Genomic DNA, 17835 nt, shown 5'->3' with positions numbered 1-17835 from the left:
CCTCAACTGCTAGGGATTGGCACTTTTTCACACACCTATCTTCATCCATTCTCGCCACATGACCATACCAGCGCAATTGTCTCTCTTGCACACCACAACTGATGCTTCTTAGGTCCAACATTTCTCTCAGGGTACTAACGCTCTGTTGAGTATGCATGCTGACATTACATATCCATCGGAGCATACTGGCTTCATTCCTCGCGAGCTTACGCATGTCCTCAGCAGTCACGGCCCATGTTTCACTGCCATGTAGCATAGCTGTTCGTACACATGCATCATATAGTCTGCCTTTTACTCTGAGCGAGAGGCCTTTAGTCACCAGCAGAGGTAAGAGCTCCCTAAACTTTGCCGAGGCTATTCTTACTCTAGCAGTTACACTTTCAATGCACCCACCCCCACTACTGACTTGGTCACCTAGATAACGGAAGCTATCAACTACTTCTAGTTTTTTCACCTGGAAAGTGACGGAAGTTGTTTTCTGCAGATTTTCAGAGATTATTGCTCCTGAGCATCTGCCGTATATAGGAGTATGGGTATATGCACTCATATGTATGTGTATATTATATATTATGGGTATGTACCCACTCTTGTATGGGTGTACCTCCTCTGATATTCATATTTAGTTTAGTTTGTACTTTATAATCCCTGAAGAGGCCTTGGGATATTTTTGTAAGTGTCTCATTTATAACCACATATTAACTTATCACACCTGTCTAATATGAGCATAATGAGATACCCATATCTGCATGGCTGAAACACCTGTAAGATGTAGTTTATATTTATATTTATATTTATTTATTTTGTATATATATATATATATATTTCTCATATATATATATATACATACATATTCTTTACGCATTCCAATAATGAGTTACAGATTTTGACGTATGGGGTACCAAAAGATTCAGTACTATTTCGGCTACGAATTTAACTTAATTTCCATTCACATATTTGCATTTCAAAAATTTAACATAATCTTTTCCATAAATCAACTATTGTAAACATTTTATACGATGACGTCACATTTTCTATATGTGTGTGTACCTTAAAAGACATCAATCATCACGACATACACTGTCATTCACTCACTCTATGTCTTTCTCTCTCTCTCTCTCTCTCTCACACACACACACATACATCCATTTCATATAGACGTACATACAACTTTCAATTTCTTTCTGTTCTTTTCGCTTTCTCTTCTAATTTCTGCTCTCATCAAATAAAATTATTACGGATACAATTGCTTACGAAAATAAGGATTAATGTATAATTTCTTTCTATTTTCATAATATTTTGTTTATGATATTGGAAAAAATATGCCATCAAAGAAAATACGTAATCACTCCAGAAACAAGTATAAAGCAAGGAGGATTGTAGAAAACCGAAGGCGAGAGTCTGAAGAAACTAGATGAGATTTTCTCAACATCAGCAAATACATGTTGCAGCACTTAATGCTGGATCATTAAATTAATGATTAGACAGAAGTTCAATAGAATAGCTCTCGGAAACAGGCTACAGACAAATTTGTTCTTTATAACTCCTGAAGCTGTTTTCAGATATGATCCATCCCATTCTTATAAAAATAATAACTCTGTCCAAATTGGTGTGCTAAACACAAATTGTCTTTTCTGTAGAGCTTTAAAATTTTCAAATGAAACAAATGGTATGTGCTGCTCAGGTTGTCAGGTAACATTGCCAGCACTATACCAGCTCCTTCTCAACCTCTTATGGATCTTCTAGAAGGCATTTCCATCCAGTCAAAGGATTTTCCGAACAATATCAGGCAATAAACTCTACATTTCAAATGACATCGTTTGGTGCGTCTAAGAAGATAGCTAAACATGAATTTACAACGAGGTCAAAGTTCAAGGGCAAGTCTATTACCTCATTGGTTCCCTGGTACCCACAAATGAACAACCATAGTTCCTCCAAATTTACTTTATGAGTAACGTAGGACAACAAACCCGAAGGAGGTGTCAACATTTCAGGTGATGGGTCGTGTTAGACACATCGCCGACCCCTGTAAAAGAGAGTATATCCACTGACAGCTTTTCAGTGCATTCCAAAATCACATAACTCCCACAGGTTAGGGCCTGAAATACTCCAAACGGACGCATAGCATGTTGCTTAGTTGAATTAACCCATCATTTACTCCACAAATGTTGTGTTGTCAATGCTGCACTTTCCCATATCACCTGTTTCAACATAACTGTAATATATTATATACAAACTATGGCATTTTAATCATGAGTAAAGCCGGGTATCTCTGGTAGTATATATATACACACATATATATATGTATATAAAAACTTACTTGAAGAAGAGAAACGACGCGTGCGTTCAGTCATATAATAACAATATAATAAATAAATAAAATATATGCATATATACATACATATATGTACATACTTACATCTACTTGTATATATACAAGCATATATATATATATATATATATATGAGTACAGGACACCACAAATAAACATAGAACACAACGAGAAACGAAAATATAAAATCAAACAAGGAAACAGACTTTTTTTAACAACGAAAAAACAGCGTACAGGACAAACAATACAAGGAAAATTCCCCTTCATCAGCTGCCCATGGTTCGACTCAATGCGTGTTTCGAAGGTAAGGGCAGAACACGGCCAAGCCGAAGCAGTCCTTCTTGCAAAAGGAATTAAATAAAATTCTTTTGCAGAGGGGTAAACAAGTGACAAGAACAAGACGTAAAAGCAATACAAATAAAGAAAAAAACAGTAGAAAAAACAGTACAAATAAGGAATAACAGGACAGGGAACCAACAAAAAGTGCTTTTTTAGGCCTAGACGGTGGAAAAATTAGTTAAAACGCATGTGAAAAATCGGCTTGCGAAAGACAGGGAGGTTGATCTATGCTTGTTGAAGGCACAGAGCTGAAAGAAAGTTTTTAGTAGCGCTCTAGTCAACGAACCAGAGAGAGGAGGAGGAGGAGAGAGAGAGAGAGGGAGGAAGAAACCAGAAAGGGTGAAAAATAAGAAGGAGAGAGACAAGTAGAGAGGAAGACAGACAGGCAGGGAGGAAAGGTGAAGTAAAGAGTAAGAGTGCGTGTCATGATTATTCAAATAAAAACTTACTTGGAGGTCCTGTTCTTGTCACTTGTTTACCCCTCTGCAAAAGAATTTTATTTAATTCCTTTTGCAGGAAGGACTGCTTCAGCCTGGCCGTGTTCTGCCCTTACCTTCGAAACACGCATTGAGTCGAACCATGGGCAGCTGATGAAGGGGAATTTTCCTTGTATTGTTTGTCCTGTACGCTGATTTTTCGTTGTTAAAATAAGTCCGTTTCCTTGTTTGATTTTATGTTTTCGTTTCTCGTTGTGTTCTACGTTTATTTGTGGTGTCCTGTACTCATATATATATATATATGCTTGTATATATACATGTAGATGTAAGTATGTACATATATGTATGTATATATACATGTAGATGTAAGTATGTACATATATGTATGTATATATGCATATATTTTATTTATTTATTATATTGTTATATATATGTATATATATATGATGTCCTGTTATTGTTATTTTATTATTATCATTGTTTCTACGTATTATTATTATTATTGTTTTAACGTATCATTTTTGTATTCTTATTCGTGTAAAATCGTCCATTTTTACATCCTTGTTTTGTATACATTCGAAGCTTTCATCCAAGGAATCTAATGCGCTTAGCTTAGTTTTTCCTTAGGGCTGGCCAGATTGGAGCAATCTCAAGATTAATCAGCTGAAATTGCGAGGATGATCCAGTTCTTGACTGAAGATTGAAGGCTTCGAATGTCTCGTCTGTGTTTTTTGTTTCGTCTCCTAAATGTTTTGCGTTCTTGTCCCAGTTTGTATTTTTACACACACACACATATATATATGCAGATTGTGGTGGTGTTGTTTTTTTTTGCCCAGACCAGTCGTTCTAGTTGGGTGCTTATAGCTTGTATGCTGGTGTAGAGTTTTGATAGTTGGGTATTTAGTTTTTACTTATTTCTTCACTTATTCTTTCTCTTTTCCTTTCGCATTGCTTTTAGAATGAATACAGTGGCAGCAGAAGCTGTATACTACTACCATTACTACTAGAAGTGGTAGTAGTTGTAGTAGTAGTAGTATGTTAGTTAAAATATGTGCGTGATGTATTTTAACATCTAAAGGCAAATTCATTGCAATTACCGCGAAGAAAAAGAAAATTTGTCGCTTATGGCAAAAGGTGTAAAAACACCATATCTGCTCAGTATCTGCTTCCCTTAGCAGACTGCCAGGCGTGTTTCTGGCTCCTTAGACTTCCTCAGTAGGAGACACCAAGGAGAGGCAACTCTGGATAAATTCCCAAGTCGTAGCTTCATCTTCAAATAGTGACCAATTGCACTCACGCACCACATGGGCAGAATAAATACAGTAGTATTGACGCTTATACCTTTAGCTATAAGTAGGGATTTCTCTCTATTAGTAACCGCAGTGAATTTTCCTTCAGAAGTCAAAATATGTTCCAGACATATTTTTATGAACGTAAAGTTCGCCTTTTCCTCATCATTGCTTAACGCTGATTCTCCAATAGAAATATATTTCTTTACTACCCACAAGGGGCTAAACACAGAGGGAACAAACAAGGACAGACAAACGGATTAAGTCGATTACATCGACCCCAGTGCGTAACTGGTACTTAATTTATCGACCTCGGCGGAATTTGAACTCAGAACGTAACGGCAGACGAAATACGGCTACGCATTTCGCCCGGCGTGCTAACGGTTCTGCCAGCTCGCCGCCTTTTAAAAATATTGTGCCTGGAGAACAAGAAAAGGTATGTACCCTCATAGAGGTCAGCTGTCCTGCTGATGTGAATATCTCTTTAAAAACCAGAGAGAAATAATAACTATGGACAACTGCTTGGAAACCACCAGATTTTATATCTGGATTACAAATTTACACCAATAATAATTGGCGCACGTGACTACCAAACAAATCCAAGAATGCAACTGAACAACCATAAACCGGAAGTCACGTACTCTCGACCCCTTCCTGTCGACCGGCGACTGGGCTATTTATAATGTCTGGCTTCTACCACTTTTTTTTGCCGAGAGGGTTGTGCAGTTTCACTCTACAACAATACATCAGTCAGAAAGAGTAGTGGCCCCCATTCAACAATTAAATATTTTATGTTGATAAAGTAAGTCCCACCGAGATCAGAAGATTTACTGCCGAATATATTATGTATTTTATAGTTAAGGTATTCACTGCAAGAGACATTAAATATTTCAAGTTTTGGCACAAGGTCAGCAACGAGAGGAGTTTAATCTGTAACGAGCTTAGCGAGGGTGAATATCTTGTCTTGTACTTTCGGGGTACAAGAAAGCAATCACTAGCGTTGCTTTAATAATCCAGAATTCTACCAGTCAGAAACAACAAGACGCAGACGTAAAATATATATATACTACTTTATTCTCTTTCTTGGTAACAGTAACAATAAGTGTGTTATCTGATGTCCTTGGTTCCGGGCGCGCAAGGCTGAAAGTTAATCGATTGTAATATTTACAATGTTCAGCCGCCAAAACAGAAAAGGGTCAAAATGGCGTCCGGAGGAAGAAGATGATGTCTGCAACAATCCAGGTTAAAGGCCTTTTGGTAAGGACTGCTAGAAGCAAGTTCGAACGGAGAGAAAATATGCGTGACCGTCTCCTTCAATCGCTGCTGTCCCAAGTCGCCGCTGCTGCTGCCAGCGGTCAAACGTTCTACGACCCCCTTACCTTGGCTAACCACCAGGTAGGCAAAAGGGTCGTGCTTCCGGTGGTTCGCGCATGCGCGAGAAGGCCCTCCTTTCTGTGCCTTGGTGAAGGCACCAACACGCGCGAAATAGAAAATGGACGGTGCGCGCGCGCGCACCGTTATAGTATCACTACAAGGCTCCCCTCCAGTGCGTACGCACGAAAGGAAACTTATTGTAGTGACTGCAAAACTCAAGGTGGACACCAGATAACCAAATAGCACACAATAATATAATGGCAAAATTTATAACATACACAAGAAATTTACTAAAGGAAAAAGAGAAAAAAATACTCAATGAGCAAAAATCAAGAGTGCATGCATGAAAGTGTATACGTCACAAAGTATAGAACCTTCCGCTGAAGGAAGCGGAAGAAAAGGCAGAACTCACAGTTATTGAACCTAGACGAAATTAAAATCCAACTTCTCTAAAGGTGGTTGATCCTGCAAAATAGCAGTTAAATCAATTGCTGCAGGAGAGGAAATGGAATTGACAGAAGCTCGCTAGTAACACAAAAGGCAAAGGTGCAAACATGCTGGTGTGATGCGCGACACAGATAACTTTCTGTTAATTACGTGACCAACAGTGGTCTAACAGGGAAAAATAATTACGCCTAAACATGGCGCAGCGCATGTGAACATCCGACGCCCCATGAGTCGGGAAAAGAATTAAGCTAGCGCAAACGTGTTGCAAAAAACAAGGCAATACACGTGCGAAGCAAGGCGCATGAAATGCAATAGTGCTTGCCAGACCAAAAAACAGCAAGAATATGCCAGTGGTTGAGCGATTATATGCCTCGTCCGTACAGGAACAAAGGTATGGCATGCCGGCGCGTTATAATGGACAAACAACCCTCTCTATGTATACGTGACCGACCTAGGGTCTATAGAAATGAGGTGTGTCCACAAAAGGCAAATTTAGCATGGAAAAGAAACAAGCGAGAAAAGCATGTGTGACGTATGTATGTGAGAGAGAGCATTTATGTGTGTGTACGTGTGTGCGACAGAAATACATACAAGGTGAATGCGAGCAAAAAAATAAATACAGCGCATAGAAAAAATGTCTCTCAAGGCTATTCCAGACAAGAGTTAATTTACTAGTCTGTAATAGCCTGATGTACAATAGCAGTTCGTTCTGTAACAGAAATGTTGAAATCACAAATGCAGATGCCGATTGAACACATATCGTGTAGCGGTTGTGGCTTCAATGCTGTGACAGGTTAACTGGAACAGAAGAAATCTCGTAGATAGTGCTGGGCTGTGAATTCTTGGTGTGCTAATGCACAAACGGCAAGTGGACCAAACTTCCGCGACTTGCTATGTACATCTTGGTGGAGGTCGACGGTGTTGAAAGGCGACGGTGGTGGTGGCGACTGTAGTGGACTTGAGACAACATCGTGCTTAGTGATGATGGCGACGAAGATAGCGACGACGTGAAGTAGAAAGACGACGATGATGATGACGAAGGCAGAGAAATAGCATCGATGATGTGATGGCGTCCGTCATATTGGCTGTAGAATAAGAAAGAGGCTCCTTCTACAACTGTTTGTGGTGGCCGGAAACAAATCGTCGAAAGATGAATGCGTAGAGTTAAATCGTGTTCCGACTTCGCAGAAAAACTGGATTTTTTTGTTGTTAAGTGATCTCTGGTTTTAGACCAGAATCACGTCGGGGTCACCAGTGTAACGAGCTTAGCGAGGGTGAATATCTTGTCTTGTACTTTCGGGGTACAAGAAAGCAATCACTAGCCGTTGCTTTAATAATCCAGAATTCTACCAGTCAGAAACAACAAGACGCAGACGTAAAATATATATATACTACTTTATTCTCTTTCTTGGTAACAATAACAATAAGTGTGTTATCTGATGTCCTTGGTTCTGGGCGCGCAATGCTGAAAGTTAATCGATTGTAATATTTACAATGTTCAGCCACCAAAACAGAAAAGGGTCAAAATGGCGTCCGGAGGAAGAAGATGATGTCTGCAACAATCCAGGTTAAAGGCCTTTTGGTAAGGACTGCTAGAAGCAAGTTCGAACGGAGAGAAAATATGCGTGACCGTCTCCTTCAATCGCTGCTGTCCCAAGTCGCCGCTGCTGCTGCCAGCGGTCAAACGTTCTACGACCCCCTTACCTTGGCTAACCACCAGGTAGGCAAAAGGGTCGTGCTTCCGGTGGTTCGCGCATGCGCGAGAGGGCCCTTCCTTTCTGTGCCTTGGTGAAGGCACCAACACGCGCGAAATAGAAAATGGACGGTGCGCGCGCGCGCACCGTTATAGTATCACTACAAATCGATTACACGTTGATTATGGGTGACTGGTACTTTATTTCACTGACCCCGAAAGGATGAAATGCAAAGTCATCCTCAGCATCATTTGAACTCAGAACGTGAGTGGCTGTGTGGTAAGAAGCTTGCTTACCAACCACACGGTTCCGGGTCCAGGCCCACTGCGTGGCACTTTGTGCAAGTGTCTTCTGCTATGGCTTGGGGCCGACCAAACCCTTCTGAGTAGATTTGCTAGACGGAAACTGAAAGAAGCCCGTCGTATATATATATATATATATATCATGGCTCGGCTTCGCGAACGAATCTCAGGAAGGCTGTCCACGTCGCGTGCATGCACGCTCATGACTGACAAGTCCGATATGGGAAAGGCACGTCCGTGAGCAGTGTCCACAGACGAAGGTAACATCCGGTGTGGTGTCATATTTATATTTCTGTGTTTATTCCCTCCCCATCGCTTGACAACCGATGTTGGCGTGTTCTATGTCCCATTAACTTAGCGGTTCGGCATAAAGATACCGATAGAATAAGTACTAGGCTTACAATGACTGAATAAGTAAGTACTAGGCTTACAAAGTCCTGGGTTGATTTGTTCGACTAAAGGCGGTGCTCCAGCATGGCTGCGGTCAGATGACTGAAACAAGTAACAGAAATATATTTTTAAAAAATGAAAGAAATCTCGCCAACGATTTTTGTGCGTCGTGCTAACGATTCTGCTTTAATAACCAGAAGCATGAGTCAACAGTTTATATTATGTTACGATAAATGTAAACAAACTAATGTTTGCCTTAGACGCGCTGAAATATGTATTGTGAGATACAAATAAGATAGTAATATACTTTCAAACGCACAAGCTCTGATAGAACGGCAGAGACAGGATAGAATATTCAAGCAAAGCGGGAAAATATGGCATATGGAAATATGGTATTTCGTCTGCCGTTAAGTTCTGAGTTCAAATTCCACTGAGGTCGACTTTGCCTTTCATCCTTCCGGGGTCGATTAAAATAAGTTCCAGTTACGAACTAGTGGTCGATTACATCGACTTAATCCGTTTGTCTGTCCTTGTTTGTCCTCTCTGTGTGTAGCCCCTTGTGGGCAGAAAAGAAATAGGTATTTCGTCTGCCGTTACGTTCTGCGTTCAAATTCCGCTGAGGTCGACTTTGCCTTTCATGCTTTCGGGGTCGATTAAATAAGTTCCAGTTACGCAGTAGAGGTCGATATAATCGACTTAATCCATTTGTCTGTCCCTGTTTGTCCCCGCTATTTTTAGCGCTCTGTGGGCTATTAAAAATAATTTAATTATCTTATATGTATCTCTTTGTATTATAGATATTTCTGTATCACAAATGAAACTTGTGTTGGGTCACATTATCTCAAGTGCTGCTCTTGTATTTCATTTAAGTGATCTGAAGTATTCAACTAGTACCTCTTTTTTTGTCTTTCTTTTTTTTTCTCGTTGTCATATTGTTAAAGAAGACGGAACTTAACAATGTTACTAGATCGGCACTTCAAATAATTAACTGTCGTGCATTTCGTTTGCAGTGACAACCAGTAAACAAAAAAGCGGAAAAACCCACATATTTGTCTAGATAAGCTTCTGAAACATTTTTATTCCTGTTTACATCACAGAGAGGAGTAAGGCTTCAGTATATATTACGTGAAAGTTTACCCTAGTTTTACCGTGGATAGGGAAACATAATACTGATATTAATTCAGTTTAATTTCATCAGACTAATTATATATTTAATCATGGTGATCTCATAATTGCTTCAATGATTTTGAATGTCTACTCAGAGTCAACGTGATCGGTGAGACGACTTATCAATCAGCTAAACTGTAAGTTTGAATTATGATACGTTTTAACTGTCAATTTTTCAAGACTCCCTCCCCACCTCTCTTACTTTCTCTAATTCTTTCCCTTTTAATTTTCTTATCTGTGTATATGCACATACACTTAAGTAACGTGCAACGTTTCGATAAGTCGCCAGCCATTTCTCATCACCCGCAGCAGTGGAGGCGCAATGGCCCAGTGGTTAGGGCAGAAGACTCGCGGTTGGTGGATCGCGGTCTCGATTCCGAGACCGGGCGTTGTGTGTGTTTATTGAGCGAAAACACCTAAAGCTCCACAAGGCTCCGGCAGGGGGTGGTGGCGTACCCTGTTGTACTCTTTCGCTCCAACTTTCTCTCACTCTTTCTTCCTGTTTATTTTTCCCCCGACTTCCTACGCAACCGCTGAGCCTGGATGCGCATTCATCCATCCGTCGATGCTCTCGGTGTCGGGGGGGGGGGGTTGACCTGCTTTCTCTCTTGCGGGTCTTACGAATAGCAAAGGACCACGTTTCGGACTTCTCCCACTACAGACAATCCTGAGGCGCGATCTTGCGAGCTCTGGGCCGAAGACCGCTTCGCTCAACAAACAATCAAACAAACAAATCACCCGCAGCAAGAAAGAACGGAGGTCTACGACATGCTCATACGTACATACATGCACACGCTCACATGCCGTACGCGCGCACACACACATACACACACACACACACACGAGTGACCCACTTTAGTCTCCTCACTCGTATCATTATCCAACCACGAGTATAATTACGGTCTGTCCATAGCGCTTAGCATTACCTCCCACTCTTTGGGTTTTCCAGACACCAATACATCTCATATATATATATTAGCGCTTAAATGCATGTATTGTACCATTTGAATAACTTCTAGTTATTGGTAGTGTTTAAATACATGTATTGTGTCCGCCTTTAAATACATGTATTGTGTCCGCCTTTAAATACATGTATTGTGTCCGCGTTTAAATAAATGTATTGTATCAGCTTTTAAATAAATAGTATTTATCCCTCACTAGATGGAGTACTTTTTTGTTGAGTTTTCTATCATGGAAAGGCATATATAATAATAATAATAATAATAATGATAATAATAATAATAATAATAATAATAATGATAATAATAATAATAATAATAATAATAATAATAAAAATAATAATAATAATAATGATAATAATAATAATAATAATAATAATAATAATAATAATAATAAAAATAATAATAATAATAATAATAATAATAATAATAATAATAATAATAATAATAATAATAATAATAATAATAACAGACGATGGATTATTATCAGCTCATTACAGCTGTTTCTTACTAATTTTTTTTAATTCGAAGATGAGCGCAGGTTTATTCAACCCTACCTGGTGCATATTCTTTTATTTTTTATTTTTTATTTTACTTGTTTCAGTCATTTGACTGCGGCCATGCTGGAGCACCGCCTTTTTTTTAGTCGAGCAAATCGACCCCGGGACTTATTCTTTGTAAGCCCAGTACTTATTCTATCGGTCTCTTTTTGCCGAACCGCTAAGTGACGGGGATGTAAACACACCAGCACACAAACACACACACATACATATATATATATATATATATATACATATATATATATACATATATACGACAGGCTTCTTTCAGTTTCCGTCTACCAAATCCACTCACAAGGCTTTGGTCGGCCCGGGGCTATAGCGGAAGACACTTGCCCAAGATGCCACGCAGTGGGACTGAACCCGGAACCATGTGGTTGGTTAGCAAGCTACTTACCACACAGCCACTCCTGCGCCTTTTCAAGTATGCGATTCCATCTGAATCTTTATTATTATTGCTATTATTATTTATTGTCTTTACTCAGCTTCTAACGCTGGAGATATGCTACGGTGTCAGCTGTTCACTCCCAGTAAACTAAGGTAACACCCCCTTATTTTTCGAGTACCATCCGGAGTATTCGAGCGGTTCTAAGCAGTGCTGTTTTTTGCAAGTGCTCCACCCTTTTTGCAGTCTCTATTTGTTCCATGTACTTCTCAAGATTTTTACTCACTGTTCAATTATTGGTACTACTACCACCTTTTTCAGCGCTCACAACTGCTTAACCTCCCAAGCTAACCCGTCATAGCAATCGACTTTTCTTTCTTCTTTATCGCATACCTTGTTGTCAGCTGGGCAAGCTATATCTATGATCCAGCAACGTCTGATTTCTTTCTCAACGATATTCGTTTGCTTTCTTTCTCAATGAACACTATTATTATTATTATTATTATTATTAATATATTTAAAAAAGGATTGACATAACTCTTCCCAAAGGTAAACAGTCAAGACGAAGAGCGCGATTCGATTGTAAGATATTTTATTAGTTGAACGATATTTCAAGAACATGGTTTCAGACGCTGATTGATCGTGTCTTATCTATAATAATAATAATAATAATAATAATAATAATAATATAATAATAATAATAATAATAATAATCTGCGGCCTTAGATATTCTGAATGATAAATGGCAAGAAAAACCTCTCTATGGCAAATACCCAAAGAGAGCGAATAATGCAGATATTGACAAAGCCCTGACCCATCAATGGCTAGTGGCCTCTGGCTTAAAATCTGAAACAGAGGGGTTTATCATAGCAGCTCAAGATCAATGCCTACCAACAAGAAACTACCGGGCCAACATATTAAATACCAGCAGCAGTCCAACGTGTCGTGTATGCCGACAACAAAATGAAACCATTGATCATGTGGTCTCCAAGTGCAGTCTTCTAGCGCCTACAGAGTATCTCAACAGGCACGATAGAGCTGCACAATATATTCACTGGGTAATCTGCAAAAACCTGGATTTACCCCATGAAAAAAACTGGCGGGAACACAAACCACCCCCAGTGCTTGAAAATGACCACATCTCACTCCTCTGGAACTTCACCATTCAAACTGACAGAAAGATAGATGCAAATAGGCCAGACATCATATTGAAAGACTTCAACAAAGAACATGCCTCCTCATTGATATGACTGTCCCAATCGATATAAACGTATCTGTCAAGACCTACCAAAAACTGAGCAAATATAAAGATCTTGAAATAGAAATCAGCAAAATGTGGAACCTGAAGACTAAAACAATACCTGTTGTCATAGGTTCCCTGGGAATGATAGCAAAAGGGGCTGATAGCTACCTAACTCAGATACCAGGAAACCCCAAAATGGCAGAAATTCAAAAGATAGTGCTCATGGGAACTGCTCATATCCTACGCAAAATACTTTCTATGTAATCTCAAGGTTTAAAACAAACATTTGTTTTCTTTTTTTTTTCAGACATCCACCAGTACAACACAAAAAACAACCAAATATATGGCACACTAGGCATAACAACAACGTGAACTTCCAGCCTGTTGTCTCTTGAGGTCTCCGGGTGAGACTTGGAGCCAACTTGTACAAATATAAAGCAAAATCAAACATATAATAATAATAATAATAACAACAACAATAACAACAATAATAATAACAATAACAACAATAATAATAATAATAATAATAATAATAATAATAATAAAATTATTGTATACAGTACTCAGGTGCACCACAACTTGTCAAACGTGCGTATAAAGCATCTGCAGTAATGTACAAATGTCTGGAAAGTGAACAGTGTATGACTCAGATACATGCTTGCATATGTATGGAGGGGAGAAAATCAGGTGTAGTGATGGCCAATCTCAAGAAGCATGGAAGTTTTGAATGATGCAGTGCTCCGACAACTGAACGATATTTCAACAGTATGTCTGTCTTTGTCAAGTTCAAAATAAGAGGTGAAAAAAATTCAAAATTACAGAAATTTAAACGTAAAGTATGAACGAGAGCAGCCAGCGTCCACACGTTGATGGGATAACATCATCAGTTTTTAAGTTACGATTTTATAACAGGTGAAAAGAAAAAGACAGAAAAAAACAGAAAAAAGAAGACGACAGAAAAAAGGAAAGAAAAGGAGAGAAAGAAGAATATCTAATCAAACAGTTTTGTATGAATTTGATGATATTCTCCTGTCATTTCATTCACTCCTCCAGAGTGTGATGCTAATAACCCACAAACATATTTCTCCTCATGCATTTTGAGAAGTGAAAGTGAAGCAGATTCAGAATATTTTCTGAGAATATGCACTTTCAAGTCTTCTTCAAAATTGCAGCGAAATGTTCTGCAAGTTTTGTCGAACTACTGTTATTGTGCCTGACGTCGAATCTGTGCCCATTAAACCTTTTGTTTAATTGTTCGAGATGACATTTATTTATTCGAAAATAAATGTCATCTACATTCGTAATATTCTTTTCTGTAATTAGTATTATTATTTATCATTACTTAATTAATATAGTAGTTTTCAGTAAAAACAATAACAATTGCTACAGTCATGACCAAGATTCCAAGAACATGGTTTCGGACGCTGATTGATCGTGTCTTATCTATAATAATAATAATAATAATAATAATAATAATAATAATAATAATAATAATAATAATGAAATTATTGTATACAGTGCTCAGGTGCACCACAACTTGTCAAAAGTGCGTATAAAGCATCTGCAGTAATGTACAAATGTCTGGGAAGTGAACAGTGTATGAGTCAGATACATGCTTGCGTGTGTATGGAGGAGAGAAAATCAGGTGTAGTGTTGGCGAATCTCAGGAAGCATGGAAGTTTTGAAGGATGCAGTGCTCCAACAACTAACAACTGATGCTGGCAGTTTGTTCCATGCTTCAGCAACTCTTAGCGTGAAAAAATGTTTCCGAAAGTCATGGAAGGAGCTGTGCTGTTTTCTGACTTTGTAAACATGTCCACGGGTGTTAGACAGGTGGAGTTTGAAGAGGTGCTCAGAGTTATTGTTTGTGAGATGGTTAATAATTTTATGGGTGTCTGCCAAGTCAGCTGCCAGACGTCGGGGTTTCAATGTATCCTTGCCCAGGGAAGTAAGGCGTTCAGAATATGGCAAACGCCTGATGGAGGGAATTCCCTTGGTTGCACGTCGCTGAACGGCTTCCAGACGATATGTTTGTGCGTGTGTCTGTAAATGCTTATGCCCGCGTGTGTGTGTGTGTTTGTGCATGTATGTGAATGCGTGTGTGTGTGTGTTTGTATATATATATATGTGTGTGTGTGTGAGTGTTTGTTTGTATGTGTGGGAACATGTGTGTGAATGTATGTGTGAGTGTGTGCATGTGTGTGTGTGGGGGTGTGTGTATGTGAGTTTGTGTGTGTGTTTGTGTGTGCATGGGTGTGTAAGTATGTGAGTGTGTGTGTTAGTGTGTGTGTTCGTGTTCGTGTGTGTGTGTGCGTGTGTGTACGTGTGTGCGCGAGTGCATGTGCGTGTGTACCTTTATATTTGCAAGTGGTCATTCGAAGGTCACTGCTCCATCATTCGTTGAAAGAAAGAATTTGAACTAAAGATTTATAAAACTTGTTTCTTTTAATGAGATTCTTTATCTCTATAGATTCACACACACACACACCACACACACACACACACACACACACACACACACACACACACACAGATACATACATATATACATACATTTTCAAGAGACGTCATTGATGTCTGTCATTGTATTGAGACGGGTGTCCCTAAAGTAGAAAGATCTCTAGCAACATTTGGGGCTTGTTTGAATTGAATAAATTGATGTCGCTGTGGTGGAAAAATCTATGGTTATTTAGCATTAGAGAGAATCCATTCCATTTTAAAAGAAGCTGTGATGTTTGTAATTTGAAAGACAGCCTCTTCTTGCAAGACGGCAGGGAAGTGGAGAGCCTCCCTGTATTGAGTGTTCCGTATCCTTCTTAGAAATGGGCCCCCGATATCATTGGAGCGCCAATATCGATGAGTCCTCAAATATCGCGTGGGATCCCAATATCGCGGGGTCTGCCAATATCAAGGGAGCTCAGGAGAATTGTCCTTTGCACCCCTATAAACAGTGCAACATAGAATATCCTCTGCCTGTTACAAGACATTCAGTGAAGCATGGACTCGAAAGTTCGCATGAGAACACAGTGCCACAAGAAACTTTATTAATTCAAAATTATTCCTAGCTTCATACATCTGCGTTTTCAATTCGAATATGGCCTCGTTCAAATGTCATTCCAGTTTCACAGGTTTTCATACAATTATTAACATTTATAAATTAGGAACAGAGTAAATCCAAAGATTGATTGCAATCACAAAATCCTCAAGAATTCACTAAACTTTAAATTAGAAAATATTACAACAAAAAATAGAGAGAAAGTTCGTTACAGCAAAATATAAACAATTCCTCTGCCTCGCTGGCCACAATACTTCTTTTTATTAGAAAAATAAACAATAAAATAGATTTACATTCAGTTTATAATGAATACTTTCCGGAATTTCTTGCAATTAAAAGTTTCTCAGAACCCATTTAATGGTAAATGAGGAATGAATACAACAAAAATCAATGGAGAAATGGAAACAACAAAACAAGATTTCCTGGGATATATCGACCAAAATATTTATGTATATTAATTAATTTACATTTTACTTTAAATAAATATTCTCCATTTCAAAAACTTACAAAATGAAGAAAATACATTATTCTTCATTAATTTGACTTGTTCAATCTTTCTTTATTTACAGATAACCAAATATGGCTGCCATGCAGACGATAACAGCAGCGACCAGTTCTCTTATTCTTTCAGTCATTCTTATTGTCACACTGACATCACTAAACATCGATGCGAAGGAACTCGACAATGATTGTGAAATTCAAATTTCTCCCAATGTCAGTGAGATTTTATTTCGTTTAGTAAAATTAGAAAAAAAGATTTTCAATTTTGAAGTTCATTTATCTGATAAAAAATTTGATAACCTACTAAACCCTATACCTTTGGATTATTTTGCAAATGCGAGACATTTTACCTGGATTCCAGATGAACCAGATGGTTTAATAGCATATAAAAAGTTTTTCTATGATTTCTCAATTCACTCTTTTCATTTGTTAGATGTCTACATTGCTAATCCAAGGATTGATATCAATATACACTGTAGAAAACAAAATATCCAGAGACATGATTTAATATATTTGATTTTCGAGGAACTGAAAAAAATCTTATTTATCCCTAAATTGCATAAAGGAAAATCTGGATACATGTGTTTTTATATAAATTTGTCTTATGATATGAAGAAGAACAACCCTAGCACCCTTGAAGCTTACAGAAGAATTGGTATAAACCGAGAGATACTGAAGAACTATTGCTGTGAGATCTATAAAAATGGAACCTATGTTTATCATCCCAAATCTATTTGTTCGGGAAAAATCATTGAAAATGCTATGTTTGTCAATTTTGAGAACATCGTTGGAGCCATTTTGTGGGCTATATTACCATTAATTATTAGCTTTGTATCAAAAGCTAAATTACCTTCATATTCCCGTCAACTCAGTCTGCGACTGTTTGCTCAAGATGAATTCTTATTTACAACTAAAAACACATTGCCACACGAATCAGAGTGGATCAATGAAAGCAATAATATTTACACATTCTCTCATTTTCTGTCTTGGTTGTTTTGCTTTCACCATTCCACTCTCTTAGCCTCAAGGCTGAGAAGATTCCTTTGTATTCTATTCTCTCTTTCAGTAATTTTCCTGGATCTTTTGATGCATTACTTCTTTTTGTATGAAACGATAGAAATACTTTTCCAAGATGGTATACCATTGGGACATCGCGCCTTAATATTAGGAATCCCAGAAAGTTATGAGAACACTGATGGCTTTTTTGGGGGTCCGTTTGCATGCTTAATCAGTTACGTATCTTTCAACTTTATCCTCTTCGTTCTTCCCAGTCGTTTAAGCGAGACTATCGCTTATAATACATTACATCAAAGATCCACTTTCACGTTTCTCATTCAAAATAAGAGATTATTAGAGAAGTATGG

General features: G+C 38.3%; 1 protein-coding gene across 4 annotated transcripts in view; it reads left to right on the top strand.

The window, feature by feature from the left end:
* LOC115211026 (protein mono-ADP-ribosyltransferase PARP14-like) overlaps positions 1-17835 on the top strand; it is a 72932-nt gene that overhangs the window by 53907 nt on the left and 1190 nt on the right. Inside the window, exons 1-2 of one of the 4 annotated variants that reach the window (XM_029779889.2) lie at positions 9547-9905; positions 16540-17835. The exon at positions 16540-17835 is cut by the window's right edge and continues 1190 nt beyond it. In XM_029779889.2, coding sequence (XP_029635749.1) covers positions 16550-17835 — 1286 coding nt within the window. In that variant the 5' untranslated portion in view covers positions 9547-9905; positions 16540-16549. Of the gene's footprint in view, positions 1-5999; positions 6011-9546; positions 9906-16539 lie in introns of those variants that run through there. The other 3 variants (XR_003881459.2, XM_029779879.2, XM_029779898.2) reach the window with 3 other exon arrangements.

Source organism: Octopus sinensis, linkage group LG1, assembly GCF_006345805.1.
Source record: "Octopus sinensis linkage group LG1, ASM634580v1, whole genome shotgun sequence".
Classification (NCBI taxonomy): Eukaryota; Metazoa; Mollusca; class Cephalopoda; order Octopoda; family Octopodidae; genus Octopus; species Octopus sinensis.
This window is presented reverse-complemented; position numbering and strand designations above follow the sequence as displayed.